Here is a 23,107-nt window from a genome sequence, read left to right on the forward strand (position 1 = left end):
AAAATTTATGCAGTTTAATTTTTTACTTTCTAAAACATAACATTGCTCAATTTATTTGACTAATTCAGTTGCAAATGGCTATTTTTTTTTGTTGCGTATGATTGCACTAATTAAATATATAAAAAACCATATAAGGATATCCCTGTGGAATCTGTTGGCATTTTTTTCCTGTGTTTTTTTTTTTCAATTTTGAGGTAATCAATCTATTAAATTTTACCAAATTTAACATAATCTTGAACATGACAACAACCCAAATGATAAATGAATGTATAGTTATGGGTTTCAAATCCAACACAATTTGGTGATGAACTGCTATAATTAACTTGATAGGGTATCCAAAATACAATTTAAATTGCATAACAGTCACATAGTAATTAGTAAAGGCAGTATATGATAAGGTTTCATGAACGATAGACGGGCATACTACACAAAAAGAGGCTCCTTAGAAAGTGTATGGACATCTTGAAAGTAGCCACCTTCATTCAATTTTAGCATGTTTTCTTAATTTGTTAGATGAAAGCTGAGTAGGTGAAATCTGAGAACTTAGTGCTTCATCGTCACATCCCTAAAGTGTCTGTCACTTCGTTGGTGTAAAGGGGGCTCTGAGAAGCGGATCATGATCTGCTGTTGCAGATAGGGATTTCTGCATAAAAGATCGAGCAATTAATTAGTTGCATTCAAAGTTGACATTGGTGCATTCAACAAATATGAGCTAAAAACTGGAACATCAGATTTTGCAGTCACAGTCTCATAGTAGGAAGGATCATTGAAATCAGGGAGTGGAATATGGATCTTGCAAGATGCCTGCATCATATATATGGGAATAGATTGGGAACAAAAAAAATCAAATGAACATAGGTACAATATATGGGTATCCCAATGAGTGCTGAAATATGGCTCACAAAATTATACCTCGGCATCGACTAGTAAGTCTACTATGGTCTTAATTAAATCTAAGTCAGATAAGTATTTTAGAACAACAAAATTCCTAAACTTTGGCCAAACCTTCACTTTAAACGCAAGTGAATATCCCAGGAGCTTATCAAGTGCTTCTGGTGAAGCATTCAAATCAACATCACCATCCTTGCATACAACATGTAAGATAGGTTAATTGTTGAATTCATTGACCACATGGCAAAAAATCCAGATAAAATAACATTTAAATTGGAAGTTTGATTATGTAGGAACTTTCTGCTATCTTTAACCTATTAACTTCGTTAGCTGATTGGCCAATTAACTCAGTGCATTCACGGTCCTAGAGCAGAAATTTCGTGCATTCCTCCTTGTGGGTAACCATGACCTCAAGTCTATACTTGGCAACATAAATAACAATGTAAAATTGACATGCAAATTAAAGAAATATAAAGTAAAAACAGACTGTTAATGACCTTAGCACAACCTGTTGATTATATTTACCGCATGCATATGTGAAAGGAATGGTGTCTACATCAGTTTTCTTGTAACAATGGATGCAAGCTACATAACACCATGAATGATTTTCCATTACTATTTTGGTAATGGTACCCACTGTTACACAAACAATTTCCTAGCCAAAACAACACAGTAATTGGATTGATGAGTAAGTGCTTGGTGTGATGAATTAATAGAAAACATAAATAAGACCAGTACCTCTAACATGTTAATCTCAAAAAGGCTCTTTGCCTCAGCCTTATAAAAAAAATGCATCCTTTGATGACAATTGGCTAGAACCTGAAACTTGTGAAGTTGTTTGACTGTGAGGTGTTATAACTGAGTGGACTTTAATGCCTAATTCGTTAAGCCTAGACATAAAGAATTCATATGACAGAGATAATCAAACCAAGGCAACCTTAAACCACAATACCTTTGTTTGAATTCTTGAATTTGAGGCATTGATTGATTTATATGCAATTTTGAAGCTTGACATCAAGAATTAATATGAAGACCATGACAAAGATAATCAAAGCAAGGCATCGTTAAACCACAATACCTTTGTTTGAATTCTTGAATTTAAGGCATCGTTTGATTTTTATGCAATTTTGAAGCTTGACATCAAGAATTCATATGAAAGACCATGACAAAGATAATCAAAGTAAGGAAACATTAAACCACAATACCTTTGTTTGAATTCTTCAATTTCTGGCATTGGTTGATTTCTATGCAATTATGAAGCTTTTAAAGAGTTACTTATGCTTGGTGGGTAGGATCCTACAAATGGCAAAAGAGGAACATAAGATGAGATCTAAGCAGTAGAATAATGGACTAATTGCACATGACACAATACACTGGGCTTCTTTAATCCTAGCATGGGTCAACAAAATAATTATTGGTCCCTGACTTTCACACTCATTTAAGTACTCCAAGAACTGCAAGCAATAATCTTCCCAGAGTGCAGGATAACAATTGGCCACTATCATAAACAAATGAAACTCATAACATTATTATATAATCCAAGACGGTCATAAGATTAGAAAGATGATAGAAATATATCAGTCAACCATATACTATGCAGTTTGTAAACATACATACAACCACAATTTAAAATGAAGGAACAAAATGAATAAGACAACCTCAAGTCCTTCAGCTTAAAAACAATCCTTGTACTCTTTGATGAAACTTGTTGGAAGACGACCTCATCAATGACACCAATAATGTCTAATGAAGGATAAAATATGAAAACATGTTATAAAAAGATGGTTGCAATGGTTGGAATAAAGTTTTTTAAAATGGAAGGTAAAATGATAGTTGGACCTACTAGCAGGCCATACTAAAAGTCACCAGCAATGATATTGGTAAATTGAATAAAATTGTGTATTCTTAAAGGCACATTAACCAAATTAGTTTGTCTAAAAATAGTAACTCCAGTAAATACTAATTTATACGGGTGCACACAAACTCTTTATTGACCATCATTCTTGACCACTTTAAAATTGTGCATCATATAAGTGCATTTTTCTTTCAAAATCGGCTTCTAAGACTTGAGTTGGTCTCGCTTACAAACCGCATGAATTTGGTCTCCCTGGTTATGGCAAAGAATGTAACAAATGGTTAGTCAGGAAAATAATTAACAAAAGACAAAACCCACCCCAAAAAAAAAATAGTAATGATACGTTGGAATCCACTATAACCATCTCAGCTTGCTCAGGCTTGTTCGGTGTTCCCACAAACCAAAGATCAGTTATCCTGACAGCAAGTTTCAGGGTTTCTTTGGATCCATTTATGTCTTGTATCTTGTCTAGAATACGAGCCATCATTTTGTGGAAAAAATGTAGAAAAATATATGTAACCTCAAGTACAAAAGATCTAGAATAATGGTCATTTTCCAAACGGCTGGTATTTGTGTGTTTAAATATTGAGTCCGGATGATAATACGATAACAACTAACAGTAGGTAGTGGAACTAAGTCAAGGGATAAACTATTTTTGGGTGCTAAAGTACAAAAAATCAACAATAATGATCCTTTGCAAAACGTATGGTATAGATTGTGTTTTAAAATTGAGTCTGAATCATCATTCTCTGTTGACTCTGCATACAAAGTGTGATTTACAACACTTGCTTTGTGTGCTCTTATTCTTCCTTGCCCCCTGAGACTCCTTCATTAGATCATGATCACTGAAAATCCAAATTTTAAACAAACTTTCAAGAGTTAAGTAAAAGGGTTGTTGCTGCTATGGTTGAGTGAACTTTAATCTTGAGGACACACACCAATCTTGAGACACACCACAGAAAAAGATGGAACAAAGCAATGTTTTTCCCTTCTGTGGAATGGTGAATGGAAACACGAAAAAATAAATAGGAACTGCAAAATGAAAGGGGCTGATTGGAACAGTGGTGACTTCTTGAATTTACTTGTTTATTCCTGCAAAACTTGTGTCTTTGTGTCTATCTCTTTCTCTCTATTTCTCTCTTTGACACTGTAGCATGTAAAAATGAGAAGCAACAATTTTTCTTTTATCAAAAAGACAGACAGAATAGCATTACACGATTTGAAGGGCAAAAACATAAAACAACAGCCAATGGAACTAAGCCAAGGGCCACCCATCATTGCATACTCAATCATAGCTGATATTGAATCTCAATAGTTGTTACAACGTCACAATTTTTTCATAATTTATAGTGATCTGTACTAACAAAGGTGAACAATTTGTCCAGTTTCTAAAACTTCATTTAGGCAAAACATATTTTAACACTTTAAACAACAAGATGGATCAAGCCAAAAAACAGAAGATATTTTAATATTTGCCCATTTTCTTAGATGGACCTTTATGTTTAGGCCATGGGAGGCATATTTATTCACAATCTAATCAAGTTTCGCTTTTATTTACTTTGTACACTATACCCTCACCCAAGACGTGTTTGCCAGTCATTGTGATTACAACTTCATAATTTTTTCATCATTTATAGTGATCTGTACCAACAAAGGTGAACAATTTGCCTAGTTTCTAAAACTTCATTTAGACATTTCAGCAAACACATAACTTATAACCTATTTCACCAACAATGTAACCACATGACAGTTAACGTTTTCTAAAAGGAAAATGATTATCTTTTTTATCACTAGCTACACAGCAAGCCAAATTTAGCATGATCAAATCACAACATAAGCAATGGTTGTTGAGTAAACATGCAAAAAAAAATTAAAACGAACAACAAAACCAAAAAAATAATCAAGAGAAGAACATTGAATGACAAAAGAATACCGTATTATAGGCCAAAACTGAGGTTGTTAACAAACTAAAGCCGTGGGCGCTGGATTCTTTTTCGCTGTTGAAGGAAATTAAAATGGCTATTGCAGAGATCCAAAACTCAAGAAGCAATGGGGTTTTCTTCTTACCTCAGAGAAACACAGGCCACACCTTTATTTTCGTCCTGGTCTGCATCTTCGAAAGGACAATTCGGTGGAGAGCACAGGAAGGAAGTGGGAATAGGCATGCCGCAGAGTGCAGGCGCCATGCCACTGGGTCTCTCTCTGCCACCGCCACTGTCTGCAACTGCAACGTGGACGCTGAAAAGATCGAACGAGATTAGAGGCAACGACAGGTGGCTTTAGCTATCAGTAGGGAATGGAGGGAAAAATGGAGTAGCGCAAAGACTATAAAACCCTAAAATGTGCGACGTGTCAACAAAGTAGCAAAGGGCAAAAAGGGATTTTCGCTAAACTATTCTTTTCATATAGATATATTAGATTCTTAATTTTATAATTTTAGTAGATTTTAACCAATATTAGAATGTATATTAGAAGTGTGTTGCTAGCAATTTTTTTTAATAACCAAGCATTACTCTTCAAGAGTGTGTACTTTTTAAATGTATTATGCAATAATTCTCTTTGAAGGTAAATATTATTGCAGAGTGTTCGTTCTCTCTTTTTGAGAAATGAATTAGGAAAGAAATAAGACAAAAAATATTAAAAAATATAAATTTTTTAATATATGAATAGATAGAAATAAAAAAGAAAGAAGTTTCTTCAGAGCCTTGATCTCGACCTCGGGGTCCTCGCCGAGCATAATCGGCATCGACGACAGAGGGTGGTGCTGCTGCGGCGGTGGAGGGAGGTCACCGTTGGAGACAGCCTCAATCATCATGTCGCGCACACCTTCCTTCCCACTTGTTCTTGTTTCTCGGATAAATGCATGGTTACTTTCTTCGATCGAGAGACATTGCATTTTCAACAAAAATCGTAAGTTTTACTCATTACAAATGCGTTCTATTTTAGTTTTTGACAATTGGGGGTTTTGCAAAATGTGTTATTTTGAACAAGCATATGCAAAATCGAATACTATCCGTACCTGTACCCGATTACAAAAGTCAAATACTATCCGTACCTATTTCGGATCAAAGCCAAAATTTTCCATCAAATCGGATGAAGGCGGGGTAGTGCCCAAAAGTAGAGGTTTTGGGAGCCATACTTAATGCAAAGGGAAATGGGTACCGAGGAATTGCATAAAGTTCACATTTTGGAGCGGGTTTGAGGAGAAAAGAAGGGAAGGGGATGGAAAAAATAGAGAAACCCGTTTTGGGGTAAGTTTTAGTTGTTGATATTTTTAAAATTATTAACGACTTTAATTTTGAGGGAAATACAGATCAATTTGAATTATTTTTTTTTAAAATTAAAATAATTTTTTTAAAAGATAAAAGATGAAATTAAAAAAATAAAAGATAAAAGACAGAAGTGTCATTTGAATTTTTTTTTATTTGATATTTTTCTGTCATCACGTACTAAATCCTATGAAGGATAGAATTATGAAAAACCATAGAGGTAGCCCACATATGTCTGCTTTAATGACAAAATAAAAGTGCCATGTTGTGACCCTCAAGTTTTAATACAAGGATAGTTTGGCAATCATTACGAATAAGAACCAAAATTTTCATGTTTACTCTGTACTCCACATAATAAATACAACTGTCAAAATAACTTATTTTTAAATAAATAACCAATGTCTTAAAAATATCAGCTAAATAATCAATAATAAAAACATTGCAAATCCCATTAAAAATAGAAATCAAAATACGATTAACGGGTGATATTCATTAACAAAGACTTCTGATTTATATTTCTTAATTAATATCTTTATAACATTAATTTATATTTACTGTGTCGTAATAGCTTGTCTCTAAAGGGAACTTATTTACGGGTTAATTATGGAAATGGTTAGAATTTTAAAAAATTACTATAATGAATATTTTTTTTTTAAAAAAAGTATGAAAATGAGTAAATCATATTTTGATATACGATTTTTCAATAAAAAAAATCGTATGTCAAAGATCTCACTTTTTATATTTATAATAACTTTTAATTGATCGATAATGTTAAACTTTTTACAGACAGTATTGATAAGAAAAAAAAAAAAAGACAGAGAGAGTGTAATGAAATTTTTTAAAGTAATGAATCCGAAAGTCTAAATCACTAATGAAATTTTTTTAAAGTAATGAATTTTTTTAAAATATTATCAGTATGAAAAAAAAAGAAAAGAAGAACAATAATTAAAAAGCTTTTCTACTTCTCCGGCGTTTGCAATACTTAAAACCGTAACTACCCCTACATTATCCATTTCATTACATCCAGTAACGTCGTCACTTCACAACTAATGCAGGGGCTCTTGCGTCAATTCACGTTCAGAGTGAGCAAAGTGCCAAACCCGGAAACGCGATCTCAGAAAACTCAACTCCAGCAACCTTCTTTTTCTGCAATTCTGATCCCTCTCAAACCTTGCTCACTAACTCGTTCTCTTCCCCTTCTCAACTCAGTGAAAAACTGAAAATTCACCGAGTCAATTCGCTCCTCTCGCAGCTCATGGCACCACGATCCTAGCGTAGACGCGCCCGCATTTGATTTTCCCCGAAGATCTCACTTTCAGCCGCGTTGCCGAGTCGCAACTCGCTCCGAACTCGGGAATGGCTTCTTCGGAAGCCGATTCCCGGCTGAGACAGGTCGTGGTCCCCGCGCTCGAGAAGATCGTCAAGAACGCGTCGTGGCGGAAGCACGCGAAGCTCGCGCACGAGTGCAAATCGGTGATCGAGAGCCTCAACCACCAGCAAGCGCCGCCGCCGGGATCTCCGTCGGACAACGAACCGGAAACCGCCGCCCCCGGTCCGCTCCACGACGGCGGCCCGGTGGAATTCTCGCTCGCGGAGTCGGAGTCCATCCTCGCGCCGCTCATCAATGCCGCCGGCTCCGGCGTTCTCAAGATCGCCGATCCCGCCGTCGACGCCATCCAGAAGCTCATCGCGCACGGCTACCTCCGCGGTGAGGCTGACCCGGACTCCGGCGCCGCCGCGCCGGAGGCCAAGCTACTCTCCAGCCTAATCGAATCGGTTTGCAAATGCCACGATTTCGGCGACGATGCGATGGAATTGCTCGTCTTGAAAACCTTACTCTCCGCTGTGACGTCGATTTCGCTGCGAATCCACGGCGATTCATTGCTCCTCATAGTGCGAACCTGCTACGACATATATTTGGTCAGCAAAAACGTTGTGAATCAAACAACGGCGAAGGCTTCGTTGATTCAAATGCTGGTGATCGTGTTCCGGAGAATGGAGGCGGATTCCTCCACGGTGCCTATTCAGCCGATTGTGGTGGCGGAATTGATGGAGCCGGTGGAGAAATCCGACGTGGACAATTCGATGACGCAGTTCGTTCAAGGTTTCATAACGAAGATAATGCAGGACATTGACGGAGTTTTGAACCCTACGACGCCGAGTGGGAAGGTTTCTTTATTAGGTGGACACGACGGTGCGTTTGAGACAACCACGGTTGAGACTACGAACCCTACCGATTTGTTGGATTCTACTGATAAGGACATGTTGGATGAGAAGTATTGGGAGATTAGTATGTATAAGACGGCGTTGGAGGGACGGAAGGGGGAGCTTGTGGATGGGGAAGTGGTGGAGAGGGACGATGATTTGGAGGTTCAGATTGGGAACAAGTTGAGGAGGGATGCTTTCTTGGTGTTTAGGGCGCTTTGTAAGTTGTCCATGAAGACACCGCCCAAGGATGCGGCCGGGGACCCGCAGCTGATGAAGGGGAAGATTGTGGCTCTGGAGTTGCTGAAGATCTTGCTGGAGAATGCTGGAGCTGTGTTCAAGACTAGTGAAAGGTATCATGTTTTACTATGTTCCTCTTTAGGTTGAAGTTTAAACTTTGGCATTGTTGCCAGTTAGGGAGAAGATGTGTGCTATTTTAGTTTTGCTGGTAGATGACAAGAAGGTGTAGTTTCTAAGTTAAACATAGTAGTGAAGGTGGGGTAGACTTGATTGCATTGTCTGGATGTTCTGTCTAGGAGTTAACTCATAAGTCATAACTATTACTTTCTCACTTGTACATTATATTTTATATGGCTAGGGATTTAGAATTTGACGACACTAATGTAAGAACAGACGTGCTATATGGGATGAAATAGTCTTTTAGAATTTTGACATGGCAGATTATCAGCTTGTTTGGAAAACCGATTGTGGGTGGCCACCGTAGGCTGCTGGAAGTAACAAAGGTGTTACTTTTGTCCCAAATGTAATTTTGGAGGCTGCTCACTGGCTTTCCAAACATGCACTATAAAAATACTTATACTCACCCAAAGTAGATTTAAGAAAGGGACATCAAGATACATGTGGTAGTGATAATGTGTATGTATTTCATACATAATCAATTTACACTATTAAGCAGTTCTGATGTAAGAATTAGCTTACTTACATGTTACAACTTGTCCTTGTAGATAACGATTTTAGCCAATCTGACCATTCTGATATACCCAGGCATCACGCATATTTCACTTTCTTCGGAATCAGTTTATGCCTTCATATTAATATAAGGTAACATTAAAAAAAATCTTGGACTAAGGTAAAACATTTCAGGCTTGATATGCTGGAAGTATACTTTTCATCTAGTGGCAGCTTTTGTTAAGTAATCGTCCTATAAAAACCATTTTTTTCCAGGGTAAGAATGAATTTAATCATGTTGGTGTCAACGGTTGCAGAAATAAGAATAAATTTGAATTACACACACATAAAGTTATCTATTAGATAATCTAAAGAGAAATATGTTAATGCAATAATGATGTGTTTGGGAATTGTTAGATTAAGCTTCACAAGTTTGAGAATATTTTTATCTTTACAACCAGTCTAGTCTCAGCAATTCCTTTGGGCAGGATATTATATGGTTTCTACTAGAATTAAACATTTTCCTTTGAGAACTAATTTAGGTCTGAAAAATATTATGTTTGCTGGATACCCAACTATATATAAAATAAAGCTGATTGATATGGTCATTATAAGGGCAGTGGCCATTGTTCATTTTAAAATTTAAAGCAATTTGGTCGTTGTATGTGCACTGTGCTCTTTGTTGCTGTTGACATCTTGATCTTTTCTGCATCTTCCCCTCCTTACTTTAGAGGTTATAATCTGAATCCCAATGCAAACTACAATATTCAAGGTCCTTTTTCCATGTTGAAAATATTTGTTCAATTTTTGGCTTTCATTTTTCCATTTTATTTGGATTGAAGAATAATTCTCTCCAGTATTCACTCTTGGAGTTTTTCAATCTTGATGGGAGTGAATACCAATGCCATTCTTGTAGTAAAAACTTTGTTCTAATCTTGACTTGTCAATTTTTTGCTATTCCTGGATTCAGCTGTAGATGAAATTGTTTTTATTTAGTTGTTCCTTTCCCTGCCCTTTGTGCCTTTGGGAACCTGCAATCTGGAATTTCAGAACTTTAAGGTAGATGCAATTAGCATGCACTGTCACTGACAATGTAATCCCCCCCTTCCCCCATTTCCAATTTGTAGATAGGCAGTTAAGTTAGTCTGGTAATCATGATTTGTTTGTCTTTCCTAGGTATTTGGGATTATTTGACATATAAAGTAGGAAGAATATTTTCTGTTAGAAATTTAGGAGCCATTTGAAATACCTACTCTGGATACTAGCTTCTGGTTTTTTTGGATTCTTCTGTACCTTACAGTTTCTTGCAAATTATAACAACAAGGTTACATGACTATGTCAGGGTTTTGTTTCCCTTCACAATAAATTATGTTATGCATGTCTTGGTTTTTGAATTTCCAGCTTAAGAATTATTCCTAGGCTAACATGGCCATGAAAGTCCTGTGTCTTAGCAAGGTATTCCTATTTGGAGCTTCCTCTAAAATTAAATGAATAATTGAATGCACAAAATTATAATTTTGATCTTGCATTATTTTTACTAATTTAGTTTAGCATTTTTAGTTGTGCCATACACAAGTTTGAATACCCCTTCTGGCTTCTGTCCTCATAATTGATTCAGCTGGAACAGGTAGAGTAATTGATTAAATTATGTGAACCTGCTATCTATGAATTGAATGTACTTCATCTTCTGCTATTATATTTTTTTAGTGTGGACTATTACTGTGTTTTATTTTTTATTTATTTATTTTGTGTTTGTCTCTTGAATTTAACATATGACTTTTTGTCCCTCATCATTAATGCAAAGTAACATTTTCTTCCTTTGTTCTATACACCACTTGACACTATTTACTTCATAATTTTGCCAGATGACAAAAATAGTACTGATGGTTAAATTTGGTTGTGGATGAGCAGGTTTTTAGGTGCCATCAAGCAGTACTTATGTTTATCCTTGTTGAAGAACAGCGCTTCAACTCTTTTGATTGTGTTTCAGCTGTCATGCTCCATTTTTATCAGTCTGGTGTCAAGATTTAGAGCTGGATTGAAGGCAGAAATTGGGGTTTTTTTCCCTATGATTGTTCTGAGGGTCCTAGAAAATGTTTCTCAACCTAATTTTCAGCAGAAGATGACAGTGCTTCGATTTCTGGATAAGCTTTGTGTTGATTCACAGATATTGGTTGACATATTTATCAACTATGACTGTGATGTCAATTCATCAAATATATTTGAGAGGTGTGCTATTATTTTATTTAATTTTTTATAGTTATTTTATTTGATTTACTGTATAAATAATATGTGCAGTTTCATGTTTAGAATATGGATCTTAAGTTTAATAGCATCTCCATTTTGTTGGAGTGTTTTTCATACAGCATTCATACTGGTGTGGCTGAGGCTGTCTTGATTGTCACTTAATATACTCTTTATATTTTATATCTAATTGTTATATTCCTCATAGGATGGTCAATGGACTTCTTAAAACTGCTCAAGGTGTCCCTCCTGGTGTAATGACCACACTTTTGCCACCTCAAGAAGCAACATTAAAACTTGAGGCCATGAAAAGCTTGGTTGCCGTTCTAAAATCAATGGGAGACTGGATGAACAAACAATTGCGCATTCCTGACCCTCATTCAGCCAAGAAAGTTGAAGCAACAGATAATAGCCCTGAAAGTGGAGGTTTTACCATGGTAAATGGGAATGGGGAAGACCCTGTTGATGGTTCTGACTCCCAATCGGAAGTCTCCAATGATGCATCTGATGTTTCAACTATTGAGCAGCGACGGGCTTATAAACTGGAACTCCAGGTAAACAAATGAACAAGGTTTTGTTAATAAAGTATATCTTTGCTGTAGCTTTTTTACCAATGAAGCTAATGCAAGTGTATGGCAGGAAGGTATATCACTTTTTAATAGGAAGCCTAAGAAAGGAATTGAGTTTCTGATCAATGCCAAGAAGGTGGGTGATTCGCCAGAGGAAATAGCTGCTTTTCTTAAAGATGCATCTGGGTTGAACAAGACTTTGATTGGTGATTATCTGGGAGAAAGGGAAGAGTTATCCTTGAAGGTAATGCATGCCTATGTGGATTCCTTTAACTTTCAAGGGATGGAGTTTGATGAGGCAATCAGGGTCTTTCTTCAAGGATTCAGACTGCCTGGTGAGGCGCAGAAAATTGATAGGATCATGGAAAAGTTTGCTGAACGTTATTGCAAATGTAATCCAAAGGCCTTTTCTAGTGCTGACACTGCATATGTCCTAGCCTATTCTGTTATAATGCTTAATACAGATGCTCACAATCCTATGGTGAAGAATAAGGTGTGCTCACAATCTTATAGTTCTGTAAATTGATGTACACATAAGGCTTTGATATGTTTTGGGACCTTGTAAGTTAGTGTTTTTTCATTTTTAGTCCCTGTAAGTTGGTGCCTTTTCAATTTTGGTTCATGTAAGTTTTTTTTGTTCATTTTTAGTCCTTTTAAGATTTTAATTTTTTCATTTATAGTCCTCATAAGTTCACGCTTACAGGGATCAAAATTATGCAAACTTGCAAGACTAAAAATGAGCAAAATATCTTAGATGAACCAAAGTTGAAAAAGCGCAAACTTATAGAGACTAAAAATGAACAAATGTTTTTACAAGGACCAAAATTTAAAAAGTACAAACTTACAGGGACTAAAAACATATTTAAGCCTACAAATAATTATGATAGAAATGATGACTTATTTTCTTATTGGTTGTTGAGTTATGCAGATGTCTGCTGATGATTTCATAAGAAACAATCGTGGCATTGATGATGGAAAAGATTTGCCTGAGGAATACTTGAGGGCCTTGTTTGAGAGAATATCTAGAAATGAGATCAAAATGAAAGAAAATGATGTGGCTCCTCAACAAAAACAGGCTGTGAACCCTAATAGACTTTCAGGCTTGGATAGTATATTGAATATTGTGATCCGTAAACGCGGGGAAGGGAACATGGAGACCAGTGATGATCTTATCCGTCATATGCAAGAACAATTCAAAGAAAAAGCTCGCAAATCTGAGTATGTATTTTTTCCATTCTCTAGAAGTGATAATTTCCTTTCCAAATTTATTTCTTGGGTTGCTGAAAACATTTTACCTGATGTTGTTTTTGGCATGAAGAATCTTATGTTGACTTCATCCTGTTTATAGATCCTACCATGTCTACTAGTATTTATCTGCTTTGTACATGATCCTTGTCCATTTGAAGTGTGATGGGTATCGATCTAAAAATGTTCACACTAGTTTGCAGTTTTTTTAAGTGACTTGTCAAAGAAAAATAGTTCCTAGATATTTTATTTTCTTGATATGCATTTGCTTGCAATTTGCAGGTCAATCTATTATGCAGCAACAGATGTTGTAATCCTGAGATTCATGATTGAGGTGTGTTGGGCACCGATGTTAGTCGCTTTCAGTGTTCCTCTTGATCGAAGTGATGATGAGGTTGTAATATCTCTGTGTCTTGAAGGCTTCCGCTATGCTATTCATGTTACTTCTGTAATGTCGATGAAGACTCATAGAGATGCTTTTGTGACTTCATTAGCAAAGTTTACCTCACTACATTCACCAGCAGATATTAAGCAGAAAAATGTCGATGCAATTAAGGTTAGTCAAATTTAACTTCTCTTCTACCTGGCTTATGAACATCATATAAGCTGAAGTGATTATCAATTATCAATTAGCAATTCTTATTCTGTGTTATGTTACTTCCTACTCATAATGTTAATACCCTCTTTCAAAATGCTTCATTGTCTGTGTATTATTGCATTCCCATGGCATCTTTTATCATTTCAAGTTCACATATACATTTTTCCTTTAATGGATGTTTTTATCCTATCCGAAACTACACTCTCTGCAAGTGCTTTCATTGCTACATGCATACCAATATAAACAAAATTAGTTTGGACTTCCCTTCTACAAATATAATAATTACCAAATTAATGTAGTGGTTTTGGGGAGTTTTGCTGCATTTGCTGAAAATGATTCTTGGAACAATATCTGAAGGCATATGATAGTAGTTATTTGTTGGATCTTTTTTAAGTTTTGGGTAGTGTATTCTTGGTACCTGAACTTTGTGTTCAGTTTTTGTTGATTACATTATATGACTGAACGTGTCATCTGTTTTATTACTAGGCAATAGTTGTTATTGCTGATGAGGATGGAAATTACTTACAAGAAGCTTGGGAACATATCTTGACTTGTGTTTCCCGGTTTGAGCATCTACATCTTCTTGGAGAGGGGGCTCCACCAGATGCCACATTCTTTGCCTTTCCTCAGAATGATTCAGAAAAAACAAAGCCGGCAAAGTCAACCATTCTTCCTGTTTTGAAGAAGAAGGGACCTGGGAGGATGCAGTATGCAGCTGCTACTTTGATGCGGGGTTCATATGATAGTGCTGGAATTGGCAGTAATGGTTCTGGTGTCACATCAGAACAGGTGAACAATCTAGTCTCTAATTTAAATATGTTGGAACAAGTTGGAAGCTCTGAAATGAATCGCATATTCACTCGGAGCCAGAAGTTGAACAGTGAGGCCATAATAGATTTTGTTAAGGCTCTATGCAAGGTCTCCATGGAGGAATTGAGGTCTCCATCTGATCCACGTGTTTTCAGCCTTACAAAGATTGTTGAGATTGCGTATGTATTACTCACCTACCACTTCAAACATGCTACCTCTTTTTGCCTTCCCTCTGAATTTTTCTTTTTCCTCATGGTTCTTGTGGTTCATTGGTTGGGGATTTTTACAAAACAAACATACATAATAGCACTTGACAAGCTTTGTTGTTTATAAATTGATTTGACACAACTGTTTTTCTCCTTTTTGGTTGATTGCCATTGCCCCTTCTATATCCCCAACTCTCATGCTCACTTTTTTGTAGTCTGAGGAAATTGTTGAATTGAACTCTTTTTTCTGTTCAACTCCGGTAAAATATCAGGATGTTTGCATGTGAAAGGGTCACCTGTTTCTTTTAACTCCCAGTTTCAGTTCAGATGGTAAGACAAGGGATAAAGTGCTTAATTTTATTGAAGAGAAGAACATTACAAGTGTGCCCAAGAATTAAGGTGGGAAAGTGTAATTCATTTGAAAAACAAATGTTTGGGCAGAGCATCAAGCATATGATTATGTTGCATGATTGATTGATGTTTATATGCTACTACCTGTTGTTTGACTCGAATATTATGTAACAGGCACTATAATATGAACCGCATCAGGCTTGTGTGGTCAAGCATCTGGCATGTTCTCTCTGATTTCTTTGTAACTATTGGCTGTTCGGCAAACCTTTCAATTGCAATTTTTGCAATGGATTCCTTGCGTCAGTTGTCAATGAAATTTCTAGAGCGGGAAGAACTGGCTAATTATAATTTTCAAAATGAATTTATGAAGCCTTTTGTTATTGTTATGCGAAAGAGTAGTGCTGTTGAAATTAGAGAACTAATTATCAGATGTGTCTCTCAAATGGTTCTATCTCGTGTCAACAATGTCAAATCTGGATGGAAGAGCATGTTCATGGTAGAGCTGATAAACTCCTATTGTCTATAGAGAGCTTCAATTAATGCATATGTTTGTTCATTTTTTCTCTCCTCTACTTACTGCTCATAGATCTGATTTCAGGTATTCACAACAGCAGCTTATGATGACCACAAAAACATTGTACTCTTATCTTTTGAAATTATGGAGAAGATTATTCGAGATTACTTTCCATACATCACTGAGACTGAAACCACAACCTTCACAGACTGTGTGAATTGCCTAATTGCGTTCACCAATAGTAGATTCAATAAAGAGATTAGCCTAAATGCCATTGCTTTTCTTCGGTTCTGTGCAACAAAACTAGCAGCAGGAGACCTTGGCTCATCATCAAGGAATAAGGATAAGGAAGTTACTGGAAAGATTTCTTCATCTTCACCTCAAACAGGAAAGGAGGGGAAAAAAGATAACGGAGAGGTGATTGACAAGGATGATCATCTCTATTTCTGGTTTCCTTTATTGGCAGGTGAAGACATGATATAAAGTTTATCTAGACATGAATATTTGGGAAAAAGTTATGAATTTATGTTTCTTAACTTTTTCGAATGATTAGTGCTTCTTTTGCTACCATCTTGCTTCATGTCTTAAGAAGTTTAGCATGTTGCAAATGTACATATACTTATTTGTCTACTTTCTGCAGGTTTATCTGAGCTTAGCTTTGACCCAAGACCTGAGATTAGGAAGAGTGCCTTGGAAGTCCTGTTTGAAACCTTACGTAACCATGGGCATCTTTTTTCACTACCTTTATGGGAAAGAGTATTTGAGTCTATCCTATTTCCTATATTCGATTATGTTCGGCATTCTATTGATCCTTCAGGGAGTAGTTCACCGATCAATGAAGTAGAGGCTGATGGTGAGCTTGATCAAGATGCTTGGCTTTACGAAACATGCACATTGGCTCTCCAATTGGTTGTAGATCTTTTTGTTAACTTTTATGACACTGTCAATCCACTTTTAAGAAAGGTGCTGATGCTCCTGGTTAGCTTTATAAAGCGCCCTCATCAAAGCCTTGCTGGCATTGGTATTGCTGCTTTTGTTCGTTTGATGAGTAATGCTGGGGAGCTGTTTTCTGATGAAAAGTGGTTAGAAGTGGTTTTCTCATTAAAAGAAGTAGCAAATGCAACACTTCCTAACTTTCTGTTTGTTGAAAGTGAGGACTTTACTAAAAATCAGGAACATGCTTCAACAGCTGAAGATGATAGAGATCGTGCCGAGTCTGGCTCCCCAGATAATTTAGAAAGCTTGAGGATTCGTCGTCTTTATGCTCATTTAGCTGACGCAAAATGCCGAGCTGCTGTTCAACTTTTATTGATTCAGGTAATTTTATATTCTGTTACTCCAAATATCTGCCTTGTTGTTGAAAGAAATTATGAAGGAGCCCAAGAACGGTAGCTGTTGCATTTAGTTTATTCAGAAAATTAAGATCCTTTATTTATTTATTTTTATGTTAAGCTAGATTCTTATTATTTTAGCACTACTCAAATAATGTATAATATTAAAAATATGCACCTGATGGGAGCAGACGTGTCTTTCCTATTCAGCACCTCATTCCAACGTGCATTGGTGTTCACTTTTATTCTTCCCTGTCAAATTAGATGCATGTGATGTTGCAAAATGATGTTAACTCTCTTTCTGAAATTGGCAGGCGGTGATGGAGATCTATAACATGTATCGCCCTCACCTTTCAGCAAAAGCCATGCTAGTCCTGTTTGATGCTCTGCACGATGTTGCGATACATGCACACCAGATTAACGGCAATACTATGTTACGTTCAAAGCTTCAAGAGTTTGGTTCTGTGACCCAAATGCAAGACCCTCCACTGTTACGCCTCGAGAATGAATCGTACCAGACCTGCCTTACATTTTTACAAAACCTTGTCATTGACAAGCCTCCTAGTTACAAGGTGGATGAGGTTGAATCACATCTCATCCGGCTTTGTCAGGAGGTTTTGGAGTTTTATATTGAAGTTGCAGGTTTTGAACAAAAATCTGAATCTTCTCATGGTAGACAGCAACACTGGTTGATTCCCTTAGGCACTGGGAAGAGGAGAGAATTGGCTGCACGTTCACCTCTCATTGTGGCTACTCTGCAGGCTATTTGTAGTTTGGGAGATACTTCTTTTGAGAAGAACTTGTCTCATTTCTTCCCTCTCATTTCTAGCTTGGTACGTTGTGAACATGGGTCAAAGGATGTCCAGGTTGCTCTCAGTGACATGCTTAGTTTATCAGTTGGTCCTATTTTGTTACAGTCATGTTGATGATTTGGGTAAAGATTAACCCTGCATTTTGAGATGTAGGATATTTTTTTGTTTAAATCTTTTTGTTCATAATTTTCTCCTCTCCTCTGCCTTGGATTACTTGTCAATAATATACTTTGTCAGTGTATGAAAAGTTGGTAGTGAATTTGTCTTAGCTACACCTTCCTAACTACTGTAGTTTAGAAGCTAGCTTTTCCCGGTCAGAATTGATATGTATTACCGTAAGGCTGAATGTTGTATTTTTGTCTATTACTCATTTTTCTTTTTAAAAGAATTAGTTTTGCAGCATTATGTTCTGTAAAGATTAGTCTATCGGAATTTTCTTGTTCTGTGGTGTTTATTTTTCTGGTTGTAAAGCGTTAATCTTGCTGTAAAAAAAAGAGCTTTAGTCTTAATTAGGGTATGTTTGGATAAATTTCTTCATGTATATTTATAAGAGAAGAAAATAAGGAATTATGAAATAAATTTCTTTCATAAGTTAAAATTAATTTATATACAAGTAAAAATCAGTTTTTGGAAAGATTAATATAAGGAAATTTTTACAAATTAGCTCATAAGAGAAGTTTTTTTTTTCCTTTTACAATTATTTATAAAAAAAAGTTGATCTAAATGGACTTTAATAAAGTTGTTCTTTTATTTGAATTCGTTTTAATTAGTAAAATAATGTTTTTGCTGAAGATGATTTTAAGAAAGTTTAATTTTAGTGTTATCCCTGTAAAGATTTTTATACTATTAATTAATTAGAAATTACTTATGAAGAGGGATATGTTATTCTAAAGAGTAATTTTGAGAAAGTTATTTTTTATTCATAGAAATAGAAGAGAAATATTTAGAAGAGAAATATTTAGAAGTTTATAACAATTCACATATTATTTAATCAATTGAACTAAATTTCCTCAATTTATTTTCATTCTTTTTTCTTTATTTTCTTGTAATATAATGATTAAATGTGAGTTCTCTTTAACTATGAGGATTAACATTTTAAAATTACTCTCAAAATAACTTAGATTCCTCATTGATATTTTATATATAATATAAAAAATATTACATTATTAATATATTTTAAATAAATTCTTGAAGAAATATTTTTTAAAATTTTTTGACACAAATTTTGCAAAAAATAATCATTTCTCTAAAATTAAGTAAAAGAAAATATGTAATTCTTCTCCTTCTACATTAAAAAAAAAGTCGGCTCTCAAGAATAGTGCTATGATAGAGACTTGGGTTTTGTGTGGTGCTCAGTCCCACATCGATGAATATGAGATGCTCAGTCCCACATCGATGAATATGAGATGCTTAGTGGAGTATTTAATTGCATGGTTCTCCCCACTTGAATAGGTAGCTTTTAAGGGTGGATTCCTCCGGTGCTTGGGTGTAATCAATCTGTAATTAAATGTCAATCTCAATTAAGTTTTGAGATGGAACCACCAAAAATATACTTATATTTTACACCTGTGCACAACAAAATACAAACATAAAATATTTTATCAAAAAAAGAAAATATAAAGTGATCTCCTTTAAAATTAAAATAGTTTAATTACCTATTTAATTCTCTTACAACAAATTTTTATTTTAATTCCTTTTAACTTAAAACATCTCATTTTGATCATGTTCTAGGGGTTACCCGGCTAATAATACTAAACGAGAATGACTAAAGTAAACATAAAATACAAACCGTTATAAGATACAAAATTGGAGTAAGAAAACGGGGAGTGTGGGATACCCAACGCAAATCAACATATGACACGTGCCATAACATATTCTCCCACCAATTTAGACCCCTAACAATTGTATAAATATTTACATTCTTCACAAATGTAAATTAACTAATATCATATTAAGACAACATACTATTTTCTCTCTCCCTCCCTTATCCATTTTCTCTCAATCTCATACATCTACACACTTGTGGCAAGCATACCAACATATTCCTATTCTTTATTTTATTTATCCTTTTGATCTTTGTCATCTAAAATTTGTTTGAAATGAATGTTGATTAAATGAATCACCTTATGTTAGTTTCAAATGAGATTAGTCACACTTAATGATAAAAATCAAAAGGATAAAAAAATTGTAACTATAGAAACATGTTTTAATCTATAAAAACTAAAAAAGATTTTTTTTTTTTTTACGGCTTATAGAGCAAAATGCCCAAAACAGAAACATAAAGAAAACTAAGTAAGCATAGAGCGTACTACATCATACGATAAAAAACAGTAACATAAGAAAGGAGGAGTCTCCAAGGAGATAAAACTAGGAGGACTCCCTATAAAAGAATATTATTGCAACTATAGGGATAAAAAAAGAAATTAAACCAATTAAAATTTGATGTAGCTAAGTGTCCAATACGTGAAGTAAATGCTAATATTAAATTAGTGTAAATGGTCACTTAAGTTCTTATTTTGTAGGTGCTGATAATTTTGTCCCTATATTATAAAAATGATCAATTTGGTTCACAAATATGCAAATGTACTAATATTTTAGTTCGACCGCCAAGTTATTTTTGTTTTAGTTAACATTGACGGTAGATGTGGCATGTCATTGATGACGAGGCAAATGCACGTATGCAGGAAACATTCCACATCAATCAATAGTGTTTTGAACTAAAATGTCAGTGATTTTTTCTCATTATTACCACTCTTTGATGACTTCGTGATTCTGCCTTCAATGGCTTAGCAATTCCGACAAACAACTCGGTAAGAAGTATTGATTCCGGCAAATAACCCCCAACGCCATTCTTCAAACCCCAATTTTGTTGCAATTCTAGCTTATCCTAGTTGAACTCACTCTAAGTCAAGACCTTCAAGACTTTGGAATGGAGCTATGTGTGCAAGCAACTCTCAACATTCACCTCAACCATTGAAGGATGAAGGGGGAAAGGGAAGTGGAGTTGTGGAGGAGGGTTGGTGGGTGGGTGACCACAATGGTGGATACATCTTGATGAAGCCGCCACAAGTGGTATACAATGGAAGGATTGTTGGAAAAGAAGGGAGATATTTTCTTCAAAAAGATAGAACTGACAAATTGATACCTAGTTACTTGACCTAAAGCGGGAAAATCACTTTTGACATGTGTATTTGTCACGTTGTCCTTTACTTGTCACGTCGTAAAAAATAATAACGAAAATAGATACAACTTGATAGTTGAACTAAATTAACATTACATTTATATTTTTGTAGATTAAATTGATCGTTTTCATAATATATGCACGGAATTGTCACTATTTGTAAAATGCAGATACTAAAGTGGTTATTTACACATTAAATTATTAATGTGTCATGCCATCCAATCTCGTTACAAGGTTGGATATTATATAACAAGGCCATTACAAGGATTGATAATGGAACCGAAGTTCCTAAAAAAAACAGGATTGTCTATTGTTCACAAAATCCAAACACACAGCCACCAATGAGAATTGCTTTGTCAATTTCATTGATGCAGTCCATGCGGAGATCACAACATATAGATAACAAAATAATTGTAGGCCTGTGAAAGCGAAAGTTAATTGCTAGCACATAGTATGGGAAATATTTTCTGACTTTTGTACGCCAGCCACCAATTAAGACCTTAATCAAATCCAAAATGAATCAGTCTCTCTAAATCCATCCTTATCTACTTGTTTGTGTATGATTCAATCAACAGAATTTCATAATCAGCTGATACTAAGAAGAAAGAGAAGAGAATAATATGAAGAGCCATGTCTCAGAAAGGGTTCAGCCTTTTGCCAAGTGCCTCCAGAGTTGAGATCACCTCGGAATAAAACTTGGAGAATTATTACAATTTTCAAGGTGACAAAAGTGCATGTCAGATTTTTTTATCCTTATAAAATCGAAGACAAGTATGGTAATTTACAACAGCCTGCTCAATCAAGACCTCCTGGTAAAGGAGATGTCATAGATTAAAGCTACACACATGCTCAACAAAGTTCTTACTCTCAATCTCCCTTAATTATGTTGCAACCCTTCACTACTTGCTTTACCTTTCTTCATAGGAAGACCAAATTCTTCCTCAATAAACCAAGAATCAAGGACATGATGAGTGCGTGCCGCAAGAGGAGACAATCCAACAGAAAATTCACTTCAAGTTCTGACTTGTCAACCTCTTCTTTCCTTCACATGGAGCTCTCTACTCAGTTTCATCAAGTTTTCAAGCTTATCGACACTAATGGGGATGGGAAGATATCAGCTACTGAGCTCAGTGAAGTGCTCTCATGCCTTGGATACAACAAGTGCACTGCTGACAAGGAAGCTGAAGGCATGGTGAGAGTGTTGGACTTCAATGGAGATGGGTTTGTGGACTTGGATGAGTTGATGATTGTCATGAATGGCATGGAAGAAGAAGAAGAAGAAGAGAAATTTGGAAGTGGCATGGAGCATGGTGGTGGTTACCTCATGGATGCTTTTCTTATCTTTGACACTGACAAGAATGGCCTAATTTCAGCCAAGGAACTGCAGAGAGTTCTGATCAATCTAGGGTGTGATAATTGTAGTCTTAGAGAGTGCAAGCGCATGATCAAAGGGGTTGATAAAAATGGAGATGGGTTCGTGGATTTTGAAGAATTTCGATCCATGATGCAAAGTGGACTTGCCAATTAGATCTTGAAATGGGTTTGTGCTGTATTTCAATATTATTTCCTTTGTTTTCTTCTTTTTTTCACTGTACAACATATCTTAAGATAGCATAATGTGACATGTTTGCCAGATGATGATACTGTTTAAGTATGTGGTTAAAGGTTTGTTTATCAAGTTTATGTATATGTAAAATCATCTATTGAAAAAAACTATCAGCTTAAACAAATTTTAATACTTTAAGGAATTGGTCTCTAGTTTTAGTTACGATTTAGTTATATATGATATCCCATAATTATCTATTTACTGATTAAAAAAAACCCGAACTCCTTATTTAATATAATAATGTAAAAAAATAGAAAATGTGTACATTAATGGAGAGATGCATAGTATTATGTTATGGTGTATAATTATGTCAAACTTAAGGGATGCAAGTATTGTTTGCTTTTTTCTTTTACTTCACGAAGTACTGCATAGGAGTGTCAAATAGCAAGATGACTGATTAAGCAACGCAATTTCGTTTTGATTAAGTTGATTGAATACTTTAGAGGACAATTATTGTATATAAACTGTTTAGGAGATTACTTTTCAAACAAGCATTTTGTGGTGAGATAGA

The 23,107-nt window shown here is 35.4% G+C and overlaps 2 protein-coding genes and 1 long non-coding RNA gene across 5 annotated transcripts; 2 read left to right on the forward strand and 1 right to left on the reverse strand.

The window, feature by feature from the left end:
• Positions 1–314: 314 nt before the first annotated feature.
• Positions 315–5,973, reverse strand: LOC114417827. Its single transcript, XR_003667942.1, has 4 exons — positions 5,802–5,973; positions 1,630–4,984; positions 1,006–1,546; positions 315–643 (listed from the first exon to the last, which is right to left on the reverse strand). It is a non-coding gene; the product is annotated as an uncharacterized LOC114417827 (long non-coding RNA).
• Positions 5,444–18,211, forward strand: LOC114417801 (brefeldin A-inhibited guanine nucleotide-exchange protein 2-like). 3 transcript variants are annotated; one of them, XM_028382851.1, is made up of 12 exons: positions 5,469–5,656; positions 7,071–8,573; positions 11,041–11,358; positions 11,582–11,927; positions 12,013–12,435; positions 12,871–13,160; positions 13,470–13,743; positions 14,272–14,774; positions 15,327–15,648; positions 15,751–16,132; positions 16,307–16,983; positions 17,312–18,211. In XM_028382851.1, the coding sequence occupies exons 2-12, from the start codon at positions 7,372–7,374 to the stop codon at positions 17,921–17,923; spliced, it is 5,349 nt and encodes a 1,782-aa protein (XP_028238652.1). In that variant the 5' UTR covers positions 5,469–5,656; positions 7,071–7,371; the 3' UTR covers positions 17,924–18,211. The 3 variants fall into 3 exon arrangements, with proteins under 3 accessions (XP_028238660.1, XP_028238652.1, XP_028238657.1); XM_028382859.1 differs by lacking the exon at positions 7,071–8,573 and having other exon boundaries at positions 5,444–5,656; XM_028382856.1 differs by lacking the exon at positions 5,469–5,656 and having other exon boundaries at positions 7,058–8,573.
• Positions 18,212–21,381: 3,170 nt separating this feature from the next.
• On the forward strand, positions 21,382–22,728 carry LOC114417835 (calmodulin-like protein 7). The gene has a single exon (XM_028382872.1). The coding sequence runs from the start codon at positions 21,874–21,876 to the stop codon at positions 22,516–22,518; it is 645 nt and encodes a 214-aa protein (XP_028238673.1). The 5' UTR covers positions 21,382–21,873; the 3' UTR covers positions 22,519–22,728.
• Positions 22,729–23,107: the final 379 nt, after the last annotated feature.

This window comes from Glycine soja, chromosome 1, assembly GCF_004193775.1.
Source record: "Glycine soja cultivar W05 chromosome 1, ASM419377v2, whole genome shotgun sequence".
NCBI classification, from domain to species: domain Eukaryota; kingdom Viridiplantae; phylum Streptophyta; class Magnoliopsida; order Fabales; family Fabaceae; genus Glycine; species Glycine soja.